General features: G+C 43.3%; 1 protein-coding gene across 4 annotated transcripts in view; it reads left to right on the top strand.

The window, feature by feature from the left end:
• The window catches only part of MEIS1 (Meis homeobox 1), a 137,705-nt gene extending 136,271 nt beyond the window's left edge, over window positions 1-1,434 (top strand). For all 4 annotated transcript variants that reach the window (XM_063648651.1, XM_054475606.2, XM_054475607.2 and 1 more), the window contains exon 12: window positions 1-1,434. This exon is cut by the window's left edge and continues 77 nt beyond it. In XM_063648651.1, the coding sequence (XP_063504721.1) occupies window positions 1-207 (207 nt within the window). In that variant the 3' untranslated portion in view covers window positions 208-1,434.
• The last annotated feature ends 20,581 nt before the right edge of the window (window positions 1,435-22,015 follow it).

Below are 22,015 nucleotides of genomic sequence, written 5' to 3'. Positions count from 1 at the left end.
CAACCCCAGATGCCCCCCCATCCTGCTCAGCTGCGTCATGGGCCCCCCATGCATACGTACATTCCTGGACACCCTCACCACCCAACAGTGATGATGCATGGAGGACCGCCCCACCCTGGAATGCCAATGTCAGCATCAAGCCCCACGGTTCTTAATACAGGAGACCCAACAATGAGTGGACAAGTCATGGACATTCATGCTCAGTAGCTTAAGGGAATATGCATTGTCTGCAATGGTGACTGATTTCAAATCATGTTTTTTCTGCAATGACTGTGGAGTTCCATTCTTGGCATCTACTCTGGACCAAGGAGCATCCCTAATTCTTCATAGGGACCTTTAAAAAGCAGGAAATACCAACTGAAGTCAATTTGGGGGACATCCTAAATAACTATATAAGACATTAAGAGAACAAAGAGTGAAATATTGTAAATGCTATTATACTGTTATCCATATTACATTGTTTCTTATAGATTTTTTAAAAAAAATGTGAAATTTTTCCACACTATGTGTGTTGTTTCCATAGCTCTTCACTTCCTCCAGAAGCCTCCTTACATTAAAAAGCCTTACAGTTATCCTGCAAGGGACAGGAAGGTCTGATTTGCAGGATTTTTAGAGCATTAAAATAACTATCAGGCAGAAGAATCTTTCTTCTCGCCTAGGATTTCAGCCATGTGCGCGCTCTCTCTTTCTCTCTCTTTTCCTCTTTCTCTCTCTCTCTAGCCTGGGGCTTGAATTTGCATGTCTAATTCATTTACTCACCATATTTGAATTGGCCTGAACAGATGTAAATCGGGAAGGATGGGAAAAACTGCAGTCATCAACAATGATTAATCAGCTGTTGCAGGCAGTGTCTTAAGGAGACTGGTAGGAGGAGGCATGGAAACCAAAAGGCCGTGTGTTTAGAAGCCTAATTGTCACATCAAGCATCATTGTCCCCATGCAACAACCACCACCTTATACATCACTTCCTGTTTTAAGCAGCTCTAAAACATAGACTGAAGATTTATTTTTAATATGTTGACTTTATTTCTGAGCAAAGCATCGGTCATGTGTGTATTTTTTCATAGTCCCACCTTGGAGCATTTATGTAGACATTGTAAATAAATTTTGTGCAAAAAGGACTGGAAAAATGAACTGTATTATTGCAATTTTTTTTGTAAAAGTAGCAGTTTGGTATGAGTTGGCATGCATACAAAATTTATGAAGTGGGATAAGCTAATTATACTTTTTGTTGTGGATAAACAAATGCTTGTTGATAGCCTTTTTCTATCAAGAAACCAAGGAGCTAATTATTAATAACAATCATTGCACACTGAGTCTTAGCGTTTCTGATGGAAACAGTTTGGATTGTATAATAACGCCAAGCCCAGTTGTAGTCGTTTGAGTGCAGTAATGAAATCTGAATCTAAAATAAAAACAAGATTATTTTTGTCATGCTGACTCCACTGCTTGAAAAATTTCTTTACTGCCCCCCAGATTTTTAAGGATTAATACAGTAAATATAAAAATTAATTTTGGCTCCCTAAGCCATATATGTATTTGACCATTTTAACCACAAAGTAAGTTATTTAATAATAACCACTGATTTCTTTAAGCTGACTTAATGAACTCCTAATATCAGCAAATTTGAGGCCTAAAGGCACTAAACTAACTCTAGGTTCAGAATTACATCCAACAAAATTACTCATCTAATATCAGTGAAATTATTCTTGCACATAAAGGCAAACCTACGTACAAAGTTAAGTCTTTTACTAAAGGATGTTACCTAGGATGAACAATATATGTTTATTAGGAAATTAACTACACGAATTGAAGAGACCAGACTTCAAAATCTAATTTTTATAAATATGCTCTATGTTCTCATTGGATAAAACTGGTTATTAACCAATTTTCCAGAACAGCTGTACAAGATTTCTGTATGGCAGCCGGCTAAATGGTACAAAATAATATGTTTAAGCTGGAATAGCTTATAATTTTATTTAAATAAAATTGCTGCTATAAAAAGTGCTTCCCAAAGCTAAGGAAAATATACAAATATTTTAATTAAGGCAAATTCGTTTTAAAAAATAAGCCTTTTAGCAGTGATTGCTTTGTAAACAAAGGATGGGTCGGAGGAGAGAGAGCCTTAAACTCAAGTCTGACATTCAGGCCCAAGTCACCCTATAAACTGGCTCTTAGCAATTCTATTTTCTATTCGAAAAGAGAAACCAGCTGTGGGTTGGCTTTACTAGGTGATGTGTGATTGACTGACTCACCTGCTGGAGCAGCAATGCATTCTCACCTTTTGCTGATGGGGCCTTGTTTCTAAACACGTGGATGCGCAGAGAGGAAGGCTCAGCCTACTGCAGCCATCTCCAGCAGCGCCTCTACCCCTCCCCAGCCCATAGATGGGATTGTTTAAATCTCCCTTGTTGACCTAGTGGCAATTCTTCCTCTACCTAAATAGTCGATGTGAGTGAAATCATTCTCTTTTGATAGGTGGTTGCTAGCAGTTAACAATCATTTATTTACTTTAAAAATTAATAATAAACTTTATAAACTGTCTATTTGCTCCTCCTACCCAGTACATGCCCGGGTGAGTTGGTTATTTTCAGCCTTTATTCCTGAGGAGGCTCAAGATGAGTGGGGGAGGGAAAGAAAGGGGAGGAGGTGTGGTGGGGAGAGGGAGAGAGGCGAAAGGGAGAAGGAGAGACAGAGAGAAAGAGAAAGAGAGAGGCGCTAGGGGAGGGAGGTTTACAAGTGAAGAGTAGTTAGGGAATATGGTGACTCTGAAGAATCGAGATCAGCAGTGTCCAGGAATTAGAAAAAATAAACTGCTATATCCGTGAGTTCCCCTCTCTGTGAGCCATTTAGGTGAGAGCCTCGCTCTTCGCAGTTGCTTTCTTCCCCTGCCTGGATGCCCTCCCCTCTTAATGCTATTTTAGCTTTTCCTCTTGTAAATTTCAGAGCCAGCTCGAAGGTTATTGAGGACACTTATCCGAAAGAGGCAAATAATAGAGGTGCTAAGAGTGTTTTTGATGTTTCTTAAAAGGCAAAAACAAAACGCCCTCCTCTAAACAAGGACACAAAATTGTACCTGGTTTTTATTTTTATTTGGTGGTGGGGGGTGGGAAGGGGGCCGGCTCTGGCTGAATGAGACTACTTTTTAGTATGATTTAAATTTTTTTTTCAAAAAATTAAAAAATATTTTACCCTATCATATTTAATCAGCTGTAATTATAACACATTCAAAATGAATAATATGCCTTGACAGTATTTTTATTGTTATTGTTCATTGCATGATGTTCGACTGCTTTAGAAGCACAGGAAAGAGAAGTAAACGCGCTACAAATGGGGAATTACCCTCGTTTAGCATTAAAATTCATTTAGATAAAATTGCCACAAACATTTAAATGGGAAGATTAGTTCCCCCTCACGCCTTATTGCACTCGCTCAATGGTTCCGTTAAGAACATTTTACACGTTGGAAATTCCGTCTTCTCAGACGGCTTGCTGTTTCCTAGTTACCCACATTCAAAGCAAAGGCAGCAGCAAAGGCAGCCGCAGCAGCAGCAGCAGGGAAAAAAAAAAAAAAAAAGTTTTGGCAACTGGTCTGCAATTCATCCGCTGCTCGCCCCAGTCTCCCCTCCGCCCACTGCAGTCTGCCCCCACCCCTTCCCCTTCCCCACATTATGTAATTCGGAGTCCTGTCCTCGAGGAAACACGTTGCCTAGTTGTGTAGTATTTATATACAATGTTAAAATACAAAGACAGACCCCAAAGTCAGTCGAGTCGGTTCCTCTCTGGGTCTCCCTCTCCCTCTCCTGTTCTAAAATGAGGATTTAGCTTGAATGTGCTGAGTTTCTCACATCCCGTACCCTGAGGCCACAAGGCACGTTTTTTGGCTTTCATTTCTGCCAGGACTTTTCCAGGAAATTCACCACTGCTTTTTGCTTGTATTAGAAACGTGTGAAAGAATTCGTCTGAAAAGTCCATGCACCGTCTAGCTTTTCTCTCCCCCCCTTTTTTTCTTCTCCTTCTTCTTCTCCTTCTCCTCCTCCTCCTCCTTCTTCTCTGTCTCTCTCTCTCTCCGCCCCCCACTCTTGTACTCCCCCATCCTCCTCTCTCCCCCTCCCTTCGCAGAGCCGCTGGAAAAGAGGAAAGTCGGCTTCGACTGCCATCTTTTGGGGATTTGGAAAAACGACTCGGTAGGAAACGGAGGGAGGCGGAGGCGCGGGAGTGGGGGAAACCCCCTTATTATCCAGTGTCGGAACTGGCTCCCTTAATCTGATGCTTAAATATTTGATGTGGAAAAATTACCCATAAAATTAGTTACTAACAATTTCAAATTGAAATCACTTATCGAATTATAAACGCATTAAAACTGTATGGATGGTATTAGGAGTTCCTCGGGAGGCAGCGGGTGTCTCCTTGAAGTGAGCCGGGCGGGCGAGTTTCGCCCCGGGGAAAAGCGCCCCCAGCCGAGCCCGGGGGCAAGGCCGGGAGGGCGGCGCTGCAACCTGGGCGCAGGGTCCGGGTCAGGGGGATCGAACGGGCGGCCGGGTCCTGGTGGAGGCTGCGGCTGCTTCGGCTCGCGGGGGCGGGGAGAAGGGGAGGGGAAGGAGCCTTGGTGGGAGTCTCCGACCCCGGAGCAGAGGCGCCTACCAGCAAACTTCGTAGTGAAGTCGAAAGATTCTGAAAAGGAAAAACGCAAGCCCTGCCCTCCCCCTCCCTCTCGCGTCTCCCACCCGGCGTGCAGACTTCGCGCTCGACTTTGCCATCGGGGTTAGTTGCTGTGTGCAGTGTCCCCCAAGTCTGCAGGCGGAGCGGGAGGGTATAGGCTCCAGTCCTGGGGTTGGGCCCGGCTCTGTGCCCCGAGAGGAAATCCCGCCGGCAGCTGCGCGGACCTCCAGCCAGGACGTGCTACCCCTGAGTCCCTTGATGCGCTGGGTCCCGGCCTAGGCCCCAGTGCGTGGGCGGGGCAGGTCTTTGCCCAGAGACCACAGCTCTGGCCGGGGGGGCTGCACGGGCGCCTGCCTTACCCTCCTGCCCTCACCCCCATCTGAGAGTCTAGTCTAAAGGACTGTTGACTTTGTCTCTGGAAATGGGGCGACCAGGGGTCTGCGAAGGAGGTTGTTGGAGAGGCACCTCCTGGGTGCAGGTCCGGGCGCTCTTTCCTCGGAACCTCACGGAGTGCTTTGTAGTAGCCCGGAGACTTCCTAATAGACTTTGCCACATCGGGGGCGCCAGACTCCAGAGTCCCATAGTGGCCCTGGGAGCGCGACCCAGAGAGCCTGGGGGCTGGAGGGCACATGGAACGCGTGCACGGCCCACTAGGAGGGCGTTGGGAGGAGAATGCCGGAGTCTGGAGCCGCAGCCGGGAAGCCGTAGACAGCACCCCGACGCTTTAGGCAGAAGCTCCTCAGGATCACTTTAAAAGCTCTGCAAACTTTCCCCAGCCTTTCGGATGCCCTCAGGCCCTTGGCCCATGGGAAGGCAGTAAAAACGTAACTTCATGCTTCAAAGCTCCCGGGTAGGCGCTTGGACGCGGATGGAGAGAGGCGTGGAACTGGGTAGTGCGGCGTCCTGCCTGGCTGGGCAGTTTTGCTTGCCTCGTTCTCGTCTCCCATGCCATGCCTTACCCACTGGCTGCTAGCGGCGCGTTTCACTTAAGGTGGCCACGGTGCGGAGACTACAGGAGCCTGGGAATCCCAGGGTTTGGGGAAAAAGTAGTGAGCGAGAAAGGGGGCGTCGGGGACCTGAGGAAGACAGCTGATGGCTGGGAGAGGGAGGGCTCCCTTTTCGGCCCGCTCTACCCGCCAAGGCGTCTGAAACATTCTCTCCCTAAGCGGAGCTGAAAGGAAAAACAAACAACGTATTGAGCAATCAGTTCGCCAACGTTTGAGCTTTAAAGAGCCTTTGCTCTGAAAATAGTACCCTGGGGGTCTCAGTGGGGAGATGGGGGAAGCATTTTTAGGGCCTCGATTCTGGCTTGCCGCGCCCCACGGGTCACCCCTTCGCGCGCTGCCTCCTGAGATCCCGGCGCTCTCAGTCCACTGAGGGGAAACCCGGGCGGTGAAGCCCTGGAGAAAAGGGATTTAGTTTTAAGCCAGTCTCCCATCGATCGGGTCGGTAATTTCTACCCCTGCCCACTCGGAGACACACTCACCTCTACCCTAAAGCGTTAAGTTCATTACGCGAGCAATGATCTTAATCTCCAGGCGGAAAACGAGTCCCGGGACCTCGCCGATTGGGGAAGCAGTGAATAAAGTCACCTGCTTCGGGCACCCGCTTGGCCCGCTCCTCCCGGTGGGGGCCGTGTGTGGCAGGGAGCGCCGAGCGGGGGTCCCTAGCTCCACGCCGAGGCGGACCGGGCAGGGGTCAGAAACCCTGTGTCTGTTTTCTGCGGGGTGACCACCTCCTGGAAGGGTGGGATTGCTTTTGCTTGCTTTCCTTCTCCCTTTCCTCTGCCTTCCTTCCTAGGCCTCCCTCACATCTCAGTACTCTTTCTTCCTCCTCCTCTCCCGCAAAGTGGCAAGTTCCCCTTCTCCACCTAGTGTCCAGAGGTTCTGCCCCTCTCCTAGTCCCCCGCAGCCTCAGGGCCATCGCAGAAGTCTGGTAGCCCGACGCCTTTTTGCGCCCACCTTTCTGGGCATGGGTGGGGTGGGAATGTTCAGCGAGGCCCTATTGAAGCCGCTTGCTGAGGGCACCCTGAGGCTTTAAAGAACCAGATTTCTCGATTTAGGGACGATCTCTGCGCCCATTGATAACTCCATCCCAAAGAAACCCAGCACAGCAGCAAACACCCCCAGCAGTCGCCTGCTCCTGAGCCCCCGCCTTGGCACAGAGCAGCGTCTGGCACTGCGGGGAGATGGAGGCGAGCCACGCGCACCCGTTCCCTTACTGGCCGACCCGCGAGGCGCCAGCTTGTTCTGGAGACTCAGTTTCCACTGGACAAAAGCAGGGGAAACACAACGCAAGGGCTGTGCAAATCCACGTTCCCGACACCCCTCCACCCCATCCCAGTCTGATTTTTGAGACGTGCATTTTCAGGTAGTCCTAAACTGTGAACAGCGAGCTTTGTGTGTTATCTAGTGGGGGTGGGGGTGAAAGGGGAGGAGACTCCCACTGCCCGTTCCAGTCTTTAATGTTTGAAATAACGAAATGCCTTGTGTAGCAGCTGCTGCTTGAGCCAAAACTAACTCTTTGGAAGACGGAAAAGAGTGAAAGGCAAAGAAAGACTGTTCATTTTTTTTCTTTTGGTGCCGTTTGGGATGTCATCTGTTTCCTTGGCGACTGTGTTCAGCCCCCGGAGCCCCTGGGCTCCTGGATTGTTAGGGGGGAAAAGCATGCTATTTCTGCACCGTCATTTATCACTGTCACCGCATAATGATTCCCCTTGCAGCCCCTTATTGATGTTTGTAATTGCATTATCTCATAAAGGAGGATGATCAATGAAACCGAGCCGTGCATTCTGGGGTCAGAGGAAGCCAAAGTACTGTTTGTCCCCTTTAATACAACAAGTACTCATTATCTTTAGGTCTGCATTCAAAAAATGATCTGATCTAGGGCTGACCCTGTCGGACATCCCAACACTTTCTAAAACGCGGTTTGTGTAACCTTTTGCTTAAATGCTAAATCAAGTACCTGTCTTGCATTTCAACGAAACAAGATGCTAAAACTGAATGAAAAAAAGCATTTCTTCCCCCCCCCCCCCCGGGAGGGATGCGATCGTCTGAAGGCGCACGAGATTTTACACTGTAACTGCTTGGTAATATAATACAGAAAAGGCAATCCCAATCCACATAAGTCCTAATAGATAGAAAAAAAATTGGGGATGAGGGGAAAAACGCAGGTAGCTGGGAGCTTTTAACAAGGTCGGTACTAAAAGACCAGAATAAAACCACATCCAGTTTAATTAATAATAGCTATAAACTGAAATAATTCCCCATGATTCTGCCCTTGCTTCTCCCTTTTACAGAGTCATATCTCTTCAGTTTAGATAAATGACTTTTGTGGCTGTTCGATTCTCACAACAACAATAACTAAATCAGTTGCACACTGTTATCTAAAACCATCTACAAACTTCAGCAAATAAAAAGAAGTTCATTTGTCTATTAAGGCAAGTATTTAGTTGAGCAGAAATGTCCCAGTAACACTGAATAGAGTTCGTGTAATCCTATGAAAATCAAGTCATCTTGTTGCACTGAAGTAAATGAAAAAATACAAAAGAGAAAGGTCCAAGTGTAATTTTAAACTAAATGCATTATTGGACTGTCACAGTGAAAACATGATTGTTCGGCTGGGAAGTGGGGGTGGCCAGTGGACATTGACTTAGCTCACATTTAACTTAAAGGTTTTAGAAAGGAAATATGTATTCCATATTTGGTGATCATTTGTGGAAAGAGGAGAAATTGAAACAATTCTAATTCATCATTTTAGTATACTAGCGGGAATCATTCCTTCAAAAGCAGAATTAAGCAAAAAGCTTATTTTAAACATTACAAGTCTGTATTAGCAGAAAAAAAAAGTTTCAAATTTTCTGAAAATGTATGTCCTTTCTATGTTAATAAGATGTTGACAGAGTGAGAGAGAGAGAGAAACTAAGTCCAGGTGTTTTATTTTTAAAGTTCTAGATATTTCTAAATTAACGATATAAATTAATGTTTTACATAAAAAGATCTAAATGAAAAGTTTTCATTATAGTTGAGAAAATGAGTACTTAGAGTGTGCTCTGATAATTTGACACTTTGACATAAAACCTTAAATTGAATAATAAAACAAATGGCTAAAATATTCTCCCTTGGAAAAATAACTTTAATAATAAAGCTAGAAAAGTTTTAACTGTGTTGAACCATCACTTTTTTCTCTGGAAGGCAGATTATCCTAAAGAGTATTATTTTCCAGAAATTCTGTCAAGGCACTTTGCAATAATATATGTTTGTATTATTTAATATTCTGACACTTTCATTCTTTGAAAATGCTCAGACTGGAATGGATACGCAGTCATGCATATATTTAATATAAATGGTATCTTGTCGTTAACATAAAATATTGAAGAGAAAATAAAACTTTGGGCTTTGTCAGTTAAGATAGAATTTTTTAGCATAATACTCTGATTTTCAAAACATAAAATTGAAACTCCTTGATTTTAACCAATCAACACAAGTCTTTCTCTTATTTAGTTGGTGATCTGCATCATATACTCTTTCTATTTTTAATATTTAGTGTTGTAGCCCACGGTTAAAATAATGAAAAATTAGTCTCGTTTCAAAATTATTTATTTATGGAACGAACATGATTAAAACATAAACACACACACAAACTGCAGCTGCAACAGAAAAAAAACTTGATTTATGGTTATTAAATCTTTGATCGCCATGTTAATGTTTCTTTTTCTACCTTTCATTTGCATTTTAATCTATCGAATCTTTACAATTTTGCTGCCTCCTATTTCAATGATTGATTACAGATCTGAAATAAGAAAAAGCAAGCCTAGCTTTTCTTTTCCTTTCTTCGCTTTCTTTTTTCTCTTTTTCTTTTTTTCCCCCTCCCTTTCCCCCCGGGTAGATTTCTGAAACTTTCTCTCAATGCTAATGTAGACAGGACAAATTAATTCTGCTCTTTTAAATGTCAAAGACATAAATAAAAAATGTTTTCTGTCCCAAACGTGAATATTTTCCCAGCTGCTTGTTTTCGAGTCGTAAAAGATCATCCCAGCAAAATGCAATTAACAGCGAAACACACACACATACACTCACACACTCGGCGGTGCGGAATTTTTTTAAAGGACGTGTTGTTCTGAGTTAAAGAAAGGTGAGAACTTCACCGTCTCTTCACCATCAGTAGCCTCGCTGCGGCTCTCCTCTCTCTCTCTCTCACACACACACACACACACACACACACTTGGAGGTTTGGTCCCTAGTTCTATCTGTGATCTAAGTCACACAAACAAAAACAAGCTTGATGGGGGCTTGTTGTTGTTGAGTGTTGTTGAGTTGATTTCTTGAGATAAGCGGTGTAAGGACAAAAGGGGGAGCGACGCAGGTCTGTTTGTTTTCTTTCCCCGCCGCCCCACTGTCCCTTTTCTCGTCTCCCCGCGCACCTCCCCAGACGCCCTGCCGGGGTGGCTCCGCGGATGAGGCGGTCATTTGCTGTCCGCTTTGCGGAGACGGGTCACTTTCCGCGCTGGCGTGAAAGCAAATGTGGAGCTGCTTTTGGAAGGCGCTGGCCGGACGTCGGCTTTGCTCCTTCTCCCCGCGGGGCTGAGGGCCCCTGGGGCTCTGCAAGGCTCTGGCCTCGAACAGATTGCGCCTCCCGCCTGGCTGCCAGTAGGAACTGGGGTGGGAGCCGCGTAACTAACAGGTTGCGCGCAGGAGGCGAGCCCCAGGTGTGAGCGCAGAGGCTCTCTCCCCAGCCCGCGGGTCTGGGAACTTTTCAGGACGCCCTCCTCCCCAACTCCTACCCGTGCGTCTGCTCCCTAGGCCGAGCCCCCTTCTTGAGGTTTTAATGACCGCGGACGCAGGGGAGCCCGCACTTGAGCGGGGACGGACTTCTCAGGCGGGTCCACGCTGCTCGCGCTCGCGTCCGCGCGTAGCGCGCTGTGCCCGGGCCAGGGGGCGAGCTGCGAGAAGTAGGAGGGGTCAGGACCCCCAGAAATCCCTCCATGGGCACACACACAATCAAGAATAGGGGTGAGGGTCTTGAGAGGTAGAACTACCCTAGGCAGGGCTTCTTCAACTCGGCCTTTGGACCCCGCGCGCGCCCAAGGGCGTGCCCACCGCGGAAGCACAGATCATCTTCCCGGAACTGGGTCTCCTGGACCCTGCGTTGCTCCCTTTTTCCTAGCGGCCCCGTAGCTGGCTGCCGCGTGTAGGGCGATCTTCATTAACTTGGACTCCCAACGTGGTTGAAATAGAGAGGAGGAAAAAATACATTTGATCTGGGCCGACCCTTTGTCTTGAAGCAGATTAGGCAGCCTAGAAATAGGAGGAAAAACAGAAAGTCTAGGCAGGAAAACTTATCGTGTTCACAACATATAAAAATGATCCGAGCGGTCTGGTACCTCAAGGGGTGAAGATAGATCCTTGTAGAAGAGTGCGAAGACATGACTGGGAAGATTTAAAGTGAAAGAAACGGCAGATTATTAAGAAAGTAATAGTAAGGTGTCCCATACACTACAGTTTTATTGTTGGGTGGTAACTACCCGATTTATTTATTGCCAGGGCTGTATAATAGAGATAATGACCACAAACTCAAGATAAATTCTTAGGCGCCCAGTCGGTCAATTCTTTTTTATTTAAGAGAGTGAGCCTGAAAGGTGAGCCTCATCCCCTCCCCTTCTCGAAGATCCGTCTTGCTTTCTACCATATTATAAGCAAGACATGCAAATAAATAAGTGCTGCTGGGTCTGTGTGGGTAGGCCGGCAGGATTTATTTCAGGTGAGGGAGGAACATACACGGAATATGAATTTCCGCAGGAGCGGCGCCGTGATTCCTTCCCTCTCCCTCTCGGCCGCCCTCTCCTCAGGGTCTCCCTCCTTTTCTGTGGGAGCAGAGAGCACCCCCTGTTAAAAACATTAACGTGTCATGTCTCAGCTCCCTATTCCTTGATATATAGGTCTGGGGAGGGATGGGGGCACTGCAAAATGCAAAACGCATCCCCAAAGCAGGTTGATTTGCTGGGACTACTGAAAGCGATTCTGGTGGACAAAGAGAAGGGTGAATTGTAGTTACGACTTCCAGTAGGGGAGCAGTATAGGTAGTATGTTAATCATTTTGAAATATGCACAATGGTCCAAAAGTTTACTGACCCGGATCTGGCTTGGGTCCTCCCCAGCCGGATGAACCCCAAGGGGAGCCCTCCTGGCACCTTGGGACCTGCCTGCCTCTCTTGGCCCTCGGTTTCTCTCTCTGGGAGCCAGGTAAACACCCCCCTGGCCAGGTGATGGAGTTAACGATGACCTTGCTCGTTGACCGCCAAGGTCGGAAGAGAGCTGGCGGCCTCAGGTGTAGGCCCCACCTGACGCCCTGGCTGCAATCATAGTCACCGGCTGGCCTTTAAGGGGGCGGCCTCCCTGAGCTGCTCTCCCCACCTGCGCTTTGCGACCACTCAGGCAGATCCGGAACCTGCCAAGACGAAGTCAGTCAGCATCCTCTTCCGATCTTTTTTTCTTCCTCATTTTTTGGATAATATTCAGACATACAGTGTTTCAGTCTCACAATAACCACTTACATGCAGAACTTCCTTTGATCTGTTTGGCCAGAGTGGGGGGGAAATACCTGACAGTGAACTGCGATGAAAAAGAGAGAGGCTCAGGGGAGATGGGGGAGCCAGACGCGTGGGGCGAGGGAGAAAGAGGTACGTGTGGGGAGATGGAGACCTAGAGACGGCAAGAAGTAGCAGATGGGGGAGGAAGGTAAGGCGAGAAAGTGAAGAGCAGCTGCGAGCGGGAAGAGAAGAGGCTGCTCCTGTAATTTGGTGGTTTGTGTGAAAGATGGTATTATGAGGCTGAAAGAGAGGACAGTCCTCGTCAATCTTTTACAATATTGGTGTCATTCAAGCACAACTTTATCTTTGAACCAGATTATCTGTTCCGATGATTTCCATAAGAACATAAATTATAATCTTCAGAGCCTTCAATATTTCTTTCAGTACTTTATTAAGTGTTGTTGCAGAGGCCATTTATGAAGTGAGTGATTCAACTTTTAATCTTCTGAACATTAAAGTGTATTCCTCCGAGTTTCCTTTTCAAAATAATCTAAAATAACAAAAAGAAACTAAGCTCATTACATGAAAAAGTGACAAGCGTTTTTGCTCGCAGCCTGGCAAGTTGCCTTATTCACTTCAAAGGATGATGAACTAATTGTTTCCAGAGTTTATAAGTAATTAAGCTATTATTTGGGGAATTTATGTAACAGTTTTATTCACATTAGAACTTTCTATTTAAAATAGCCAGAGACAAATCTTCAAAAATGCCAAGATTTTAATAATTGAAAAGCCTTCTCATTATTGTTAATAGTGAAAACTATTATTTTAAAAAGCACTGGAAAATGTAAACAAATATAGTTTTCTCCAGAGTATATGATAAGTGGAGATCATTATGGATAATTAACGCTGAAAGGAAAATGAACATGTAATGGCTTCCAAAAATTAAAACTTTTGTAGCTATCAAGTTAAGTTCTAAAAAGTTAATTTTTAAATCAACTGGATTTATCTAAATATGCCTGGCAAGAAAAAAAGATATATATATATACATATATATAAAAAAAGTATATATATACATATATAAATTTATATATGTATATATATTTGTATATATATTTATATATATATTTGTGTGTATATATATTTACTGTCCTTTTAGAAATCTATAAAGAAAGTTTAAAACTTAAATAATTTTAGCATTTTTAAACCAACTTTTTGTGCCTAGGCAATAAGAGTTAATGCCCAGAGATGCTAAGTGCTGTAGTTTCTCCAGTTTTGCAACAAAGAAATATATTTATTCACCCTTAGATTAAAATAAAGAAAACATTCTAAAAATCTTTTGAAATATATAATTCAAACACCACTTCCATAATATTTCAATGCATGTTTGTTAGTTTTAAATAATTAAGTTTGCCATAAATGAAACAAAATTCATTAAAGGAAAAAGTAGGACTTTAAAAAGGAGTGATGAATTATTTTGTAAAATTCAGCAAAATATATGACACGTTAGTTTAATAGGCATTTGTATACATAACAATATACTATTTTAATATAATTTTCCCATCAAGGTGATATTAGCTCTCTGTGTTAGAAAATGCCTGTTTGTCACATTAAGAATTTCAAAAATAATAAAATTTTCATATTAGGAGGAAATATCTCTGAAGAATAACAAACGCAAATGTGAAAATCCAAGTAAATGCCTATAAAATCTTATTTGAAGTAAAATAAATTTTCTGGAAGTTATTTGGAAAAAATTAAAACATGTGGTAGTTCGATATTAATTCCCCTCACCACAAAAAAATTGGGAGTAGTCTATAGCAATTATTACAAGAAGTAGAATATATGTATTAAATGGAAAAAAAAAACCATTTAGGACATATCCACTTGTTTCAAGTAAAATTCCTCTAAAACAAAAGTCTGGAATTTGATGGAAATTGTATATAAAATGCTTTGTATAATTCATGGTCAGTGTTGTTTTGTGGACTCTGTATAAACTGTGGCAATTTAGATCTGTCATGGTATCACAATGTCTGATTCAATATTTGCTGTAATATGTTCTCTTTATTAGTACAGACTAGCATTGCATTGTTAAAAACAAAAACTAAAGCAGCCTGGTTAGTAGTAATGCAATCCCAATTGTCTAACACCCTGCGATAATTGACCTTCTGGACACCAGGCACTGGGATTCACTTTCAGACACTTAGCTGTTTAAACTGACTTCATTACAGGAAGACAATAGTGACTCTGTTGCAACTGACACCTGCACTATTTCACACAACACATGGGCCATACCTTGCCAAGTCAGCCACCACCATGATTCACACCAGAGCAGGAAGTCAGCTCAAGACAAATTTTATAATATGAATATACTGTTATGATTAAGGAGAAATGAATTCTTTTTGCATAGCCCTCTACACTCTTAAGGAGACAATTAGAAGCCTGTTTTCTGGTTTCCTTGTGTTACAATATTGCCATATGCAAAGATGTTTCCATTACTGTATGCTGAAGTTTAAAAGTTAAGGATTTTATGGTACACAGCATTCAAGGTGTCCATAGTAATACAGCATATAGATAGAAAAATACTGTTGTGGGAGGCTGAGGCAGGAGAATGGTGTGAACCCGGGAGACGGAGCTTGCAGTGAGCCGAGATGGCGCCACTGCACTCCATCCTGGGCGACAGAGCAAGACTCTGTCTCAAAAAAAGAAAACGAAAAATACTGTTGTATCACACCTATGCCCTAGTTGAAAAGAGTCCATTAGCGGAAAGGTTTGGGGGGCGGAGGTGGCTAGCTCAGTGACCAGACTTGCAGGCACTCTGATTAGTCATCCTAAATGAATTGCTAGAACATATGCAATTCATTCTCCATGGATCTTTCTCCTAATCTCTAAATAATAATAATATATTTCTTTTTTATAAATCATTTTGTGTTGCAGAATATGGTAAAGCATTGTTTTAAATTATATTGACTAAAATAAAATCTCAGAGGGTTCTAGATTTTTTCTGAACTCATAGAGAGTTCTAGATGTGAGTTCTAGATTTTTTTCTGACTCATAAGGGAATATTACTCTGGCCTCAAAGTTCTAAGTGTCTCTTAGAATTCTGAGACACTTTCCTTTGCTCTTCTCTGGCCACCAGAAGGAAAGTGACAGTGCCTTATTGTTCCAAAGTATTTGCTGAAGGTAATTAATACCTTTATTGATTAAGTTGCTTCACTGAAATAAAAGGTGACTTTTCCACCAATGACTAGATTGTGATCTAACAGACTGAAAAATAACATGCCATATTCCAAAGAGAGAAGCCCAACTTCTAAGGCACAACTCCATCCCTCCCCAGCTTGTAAAAATCCATAGATTTACTAGTTTTTATTTAAATTTTGTGTTATGCTAGCCTGGATCTTGTCTTAAATCATTGAACATTTCTAGCACACTCCATCAAATGCTTTGTAAGACTGAACAAATTCTCTGTATGTGGGTTTTAGAATCTTGAGCAGTCAGCAGGACACTGTAGATACTGAAATTAACAGGACATTGTCTGTGTCCTCAAGAGCTCATCTTAGGGTAGAGCTGATAAACACCCCACAATCCAAATCCATAGCAGTATACACAGGTGCTGTGGGAATACAAAAGTTAAACCAAGAAAATGGAAGAAGGGAGCCCCCAAAAGTCTTTGTCATGGGCTAAGGTGAGGGGGGGGGTAGAGATCACGGTACGTTTTTAAATCAGAGTTTAACCAAGTAAACAGAAACCACTCTGAGTGTATAGAAGGGAAGGAATCGAATGCAGGAAATTGGTTACACAGGGTGTAGGAAAGGCTGCAAAGCCCAACAGCTGGCAGCAAGGCAACCCTGAGGCAGGAAATAGCAGGAAACTCTAACCACTCCTAGACTGGAGGGACAGAAGGTGCAGATGAGTCACCAGACTCCAGGGGGTGGGACTACTTGGTAGAAGATGTAACCGGGGCAGGCATGTCCAGAGGGAGCTGGAGCTATGGAAGGAATAAGGGAGGGATACACATTCTGGAGTCCTGCAATCTAGAGCAGAGCAAGGAAGGGCGAAGAATAGCTTTGAAAGGAGACAGTTCCAGGAGTGGTATTTCTTATTACATTTTTTCAAATGAAAATCTTTCATATTCATTTCTGAAGATACTCATTTGAGAATGCTGGAGAAGGAAGAGAAGAATGTTCCAGGCAAGGGCACCGAATTGGAAGAGAAAGTTACTTATTTAGAAAGTCACAAGTTTGCCAGTGCAGCCCTAGTAAAGAGGCAGATGTGGGACATTGTAGGACATGAGTTGAAGATTCTAACAGCCAAAGACATGAAATGACCAGTGGCTTCTGTAACAGCTTTACTCGCTCTCAATCATTAAGCCCCAGAGGCCACGATAATAGAGACTACAGGGATTAACATTGCAAAACACTGCAAAAATAGAGACATGGGTCTCCATACAGGTGCAATGCTGCCCACCAACAAATGGCATTTCTATGAAGAAATTCAGTCATCATCCTGGGCTGCCTTCAGTTAACTTATATTGTTATCTGATTCAACCACAAAGCCAGTGAGACATCGATTCAGTCATTTTAATGAACAAATTAGACATTGCTCACTAATCCAAAGGAAACATCCTGTGGCCAGTTTGGTGTTCAGAGGTCTAGATAAAAGGTTTTGTCTACTCCCAGGTAATAGGAATAGCTCGGTCCGTGACCTCACAGGTGTCAGTCTCATGAATAATAGTTTGAAGTAGAACCAGGGAGCTAAGAAACCAGTGAAAACACTATTGTGATGACGGTGGGGATGGGAGGTGAGCGTGATGATTACCAGAAGATATTAGGTGATAGAAGCACAGAGGAGGGGGATGAGATATTGAGAACCATGGCATAGTTTCTGGTTTGGAAAATTCTGCAGATTGTGGTTCCATTTGCTGGAAAGATAACCTTAGAAGAAGGAACATATTAAAAAGGAGGATGTTAAACTTGTTTTAGATATTTTGAGATTAAGATACTTTTGATTTATCAAGATAGAGATGCTCATTAGTACAATGAAAATATGGGTCTGCGTTTTAGTGGAGTCTGGGCTGGAGATAAAAATTTGGGAGGAGTCATTGGAGTAGATGAGTCATTCACAATCTCTTTCAAGAGGTTTATGGTGAAAGAAAAGAAAGGAACAGGCCGTCAGTAATAAAGGGGAACAAGGATATATAATTTTGAAGATGGGAAAGACTTGAACATATTTGTATAATGAAGGGAAGGAAGAGGATATGCTGATATTGCAAGAAAGAGTGTTAAATAATGGAGAAATCCATCATCCAGGTGGGGAATGGAGGAACGGAGCTATTCCTCAGCAGGGGAAGAGCCTGGCCTTCAAGGTTGAAGGCAGGTAATGGGTAGAGTTGTATGTCCAGGTCGGGGGTAGTGGAGGAAGAATTTGGTAGCAGTTCATACTTAAAAACTTTCACCATTTTTTTTTTTTGAGATATGGGTAGAGATGTCATTTGATGATGAGTGAGGAAGTAGGAGGGTGACCAGGTTGTAGCACTTAAAGGCCTGTCCCCCAGGAACCCCTTCAGTCCTGGACAAACTGAGAAATTTGGTCACCCCAAAGAGTAAAGGAAAGGGAAAGGCTTGAGATGAATGTGAAATATTAACAGTCATCATGGGAAGTGGGAGAAGGAGCTGATCAGAAATGCGAAGCTTGCTGGCTGGTATCGAGAACTTACATGGAATTGGAGATTAAGGGGCAAGGTTTTGTGCATGGCTGTGTGGTTTTCTTCAGCAACACCTAAGCATACTGAGTTATCATTCCAGGAGAGAATGTGTTCATGCATCCAGGTGTGTGTTTGAAGTACTTTTTAGAACCCCAAAGTATGCAGTATCAGAGTTCTCATTCTGGGAACAGGAAAGCAGAGTGAAATCAGCAGCAAGGTTGCCAGAATCCTGTTAGGTAGAAGATCATTCTGTCAATGATGTACATCACTCTTGCTTCATGTATGCAGTTGACAAATGGCAGTTTTCACAATCCACAATATCTTGAGGTACCCCTGCCATGCGGGCATGTATTCATAATACCTCTTCTCTCTGGAAGGGTAATTTAGACACTGCAGTCATTAAGCAGTGTCTTGAGGTAAAAAGCACCCACATGCCTGTGGGTGAACATTGTCTGTTACCCCAGCTCATCCACAAGGCGTGTCATGAGAATATTTTGCCTGTGTCATTGAGTAAGTTATATACCTTTATACTGATAGGAATTTCACATGTTGTTGGTTATATGAACAAAGAAAAATGTAAATATGTGATTGTCTGGCTGGTCATAGGGCAAATGGGGAAATGAGCTCCCACAAGTAGATTCAAGTAAATATCTGGAGTTTTGACTTTTCTTTTTGTGGCAAATGCAATTGGATAGCTCCCAAATAGATGAATGGGTGTTTTCTCTGGTTTGTGCCCTATATCTAGGACAAACCAGTGCCTCTAAGCTTCCAATACAGGACAGACAATAAGCCACAAAGGGGACGAAACTACATGATGAAAATCTGAAACTAACCTCGGGTTGAGGAAGGTACTCAAATCTTGTCTGAAATTTGATGCAGCTTGGCTCAAAACTTTCCAGGAATTGGCTGAGGCTTTAGACAATAGACTGAATGGTGTTCCTCAAAATTCATGTGTTGAAGTCCTATCCCAGTACCTCAGAATATGACTGTGTTCTGTGACTGTGTTAAATATGACTGTGTTTAAAGACAGGGTCTTTAAAGAAGTAACTGAAGTTAAATGAGGTAATATGTGTAGGCCCTAACCCAATCTAACTGGTGTCTTTAAAGGAGAGGAAGTTTAGACATAAAAAGAGGCACTAGGGATGCTGGAGCACAGAGGAAGGACCCTGTAAGGACACAGTGAGAAAACAGCCATCTGCAAGCCAGGAAGCAAGGCCCCAGAAGAAAGCAAACCCACCCATAGCTTGCATATTAGTCCATTTTCACGCTGCTGATAAAGACATACCCAAGACTGGGTAATTTATAAAGAAAATGAGGTTTAACGGACTCAAAGTTCCACATGGCTGGGGAGGCCTTGCAATCATGACTGAAGGTGAAAGGCACATCTCACATGGTGGCAGACAAGAGATAAATGAGAGCCAAGCAAAAGGGGAAACCCCTTATAAAATCATCAGATCTCATGAAACTTATTCACTACCACGAGAACAGTATGGGGGAAACCGTCCCCATGATTCAATTATCTCCCACCAGGTCCCTTCTACAACACATGGGAATTATGGGAGCTACAATTCAAGATGAGATTTGGGTGGGGACACAGCCAAACTATATCACCTTGATTTCAGACTTCAAGCCTCCAGAATGCAAGAACATAAATTTTTGTTAAGTCACCAGGTCTGTGGTATTTTGCTATGGCAACCCTCGTGAAGCAATACAGGGAGGTTTAGAGTTTGAATTCCTCAACAACCTCAGAAATTGTGGATGCATCAATTATTTTTTAATGTAAAATGAATCTAGGAGATATCTACTGAGAAACTCTGTTTTTACCTCAACTTTATTTATCAAGTATTTACCAAACATTTTTGTAGCACTTACTAGGAGAGGTGCCTTGATTATTCTTTTCAGCTCTTAAACCTTTCTTACTCTCCTTCACCTCGTCCTGCATGTCTATAAGCATGAACTCTATTGAAGTCATTTTAAGAATACACTATTCTTCAAATGACAATACTGCATTTCTTTTTTTCTTTTTCTTTTTTTTTTTTTTTTGAGACAGAATCTTGCTCAGTTGCCAGGCTGGAGTACAGTGGCACCATCTCGGCTCACTGCAAGTTCTGCCTCTCAGGTTCAAATGATTCTCCTGCCTCAGCCTCTCGAGCAACTGGGACTACAGGTGCCCACCACTACACCCAGCTAATTTTTGTATTTTTAGTAGATATGGGGTTTCACTATGTTGGCCAGGATGGTCTCAATCTCTTGACCTCATGATCCACCTGCCTCGGCCTCCCAAAGTGCTAGGATTACAGGTATGAGCCACTACACCCAGCCGACAATACTGCATTTTTAGCGAAGTTTAGTTATGGAGTCTGTAGGCAGGGTTTTCTTTATGTTTAGTAGGAATTAAGCCTGTATGTGAGCATAAAGCTATAGTCAATAATTTTACCTCCTGTATGACTGTGAAATTTGGGTCAGTCACCCTACCTGGTTAATTCTCTGCAGTATTTAAGGTATCTATCTCAAGCTGATTCTAAGGTTAGGCACTTTTCACTAAAAATGCATTTCTAAAATACTCTAGAACATTTAGAAATGTCAGCATGACGATGTTGACAGGGGAATCTCCATGGCATTAAGTTGTGTGTTTCTGTGTTGAGAGCAGATTCTACTAAAAGTATTGCAGAAGTGCAAAAACATCTGACATTGTCTGGTGAGACCATTTGTAGCTGTTGGCTTAGAATAATCTATACTGACCTGTAAGGTCCTCTTTAGTAACAATAACAGGTAATGTACTGAACCTGCTATAAGCAAAAGGATGTTCATTAAGTGTTTGCCTTTGGTGAATTTTCCTGGTCATTGTTCTTGGAAATAATATGGAGGACTGGAAATTGGGAAATTTTATAAACTAATCCTAGTGTTCCCAGGCTGGGCACGGCAGCTCAAGCCTGTAATCCCAGCACTTCGGGAGGCCGAGGTGGGTGGATCACGAGGTCAGGAGATCAAGACCATGCTGGCTAACATGGTGAAACCCCGTCTCTACTAAAAATACAAAAAAATTAGCCAGGCATGGTGGTGGGCACCTGTAGTCCGAGCTTCTGGGGAGGCTGAGGCAGGAGAATGGCGTGAACCTGGGAGGCGGAGCTTGCAGTGAGCTGAGATCGTGCCACTGCACTCCAGCCTGGGTGACAGGGCAAGACTCCATCTCAAAAAAAAAAAAAAAAAAAAAAAAAAAAATCCTAGTGTTCTATTTACTTATTGTGTGGTTTTGGTAAAGTCAGTCATAGTGAACATCAGTTTGTTCACCTGTAAAATGGGAAAGATTCTATCTTTGAATGCTACTTTAAAGGTGTTATGAGAAGAATATTAAATGACAAATGTGTATGTGGTGCTTTTAAAACATGCTATCCAAATTTAAATATTATATTGTTATTGTAATTGCCATTAAATGGTTTAATTTAGCAACACTTTGAAATGGATTTCTCTAATTCTAATTGAAGTAGCAACTTGGGATCCCTTCAGTGATGAAAATCATAGCAAACACAATCTCTTATTGATCAGGTTTCCCAGAAAGACTCCTGGTTCCACCTTATTTCGGGGAGTATCTACTGGAGCTTGGTCAACATCAACTTTTGTTTTCAGTCTTACATTAGACAATGCTGTTTTTCTACAAATGTCCCCAATATGACCTTTTTAAAACTCAGTTGAAGACATAAATGTTACCTCAGATGAAAAACTTTCAGAACCTAATGTCAAGTTGCATGCGGGAATGTGTCATCTCAAAGTGTTGTGAGAAAGACTCTTTCCCCTAGGGTCTCTGATTCTATTCATGCTGTACAACACCAGTCTCCAACCCCTGGGCCACGGACCCTTACTTGTCTGTGGCTGTTAGGAACCAGGCCACCCAGCAGGAGGTGAGCCACGGGCGAGTGAGTGAACCAGTAAAGCTTAATCTGTATTTACAGTCCCTCCCCATCACTTGCATTACTGCCTAAGCTCTGCCTCCTGTCAGATCAGCTGTGGCACTAGATTCTCACAGAAGCATGAACCCTATTGTGAACTGTGCATGTGAGGGATCTAGGCTGTGCGCTCCTTATGAGAATCTAATGCCTGATGATCTGTTACTGTCTCCCATCATCCCCA

The sequence above is a fragment of the Pongo pygmaeus genome, chromosome 12 (genome assembly GCF_028885625.2).
Source record: "Pongo pygmaeus isolate AG05252 chromosome 12, NHGRI_mPonPyg2-v2.0_pri, whole genome shotgun sequence".
Lineage (NCBI taxonomy): Eukaryota > Metazoa > Chordata > Mammalia > Primates > Hominidae > Pongo > Pongo pygmaeus.
Note: the sequence above shows the minus strand (reverse complement) of the source record. Positions and strands in the feature narration are given on the sequence as shown.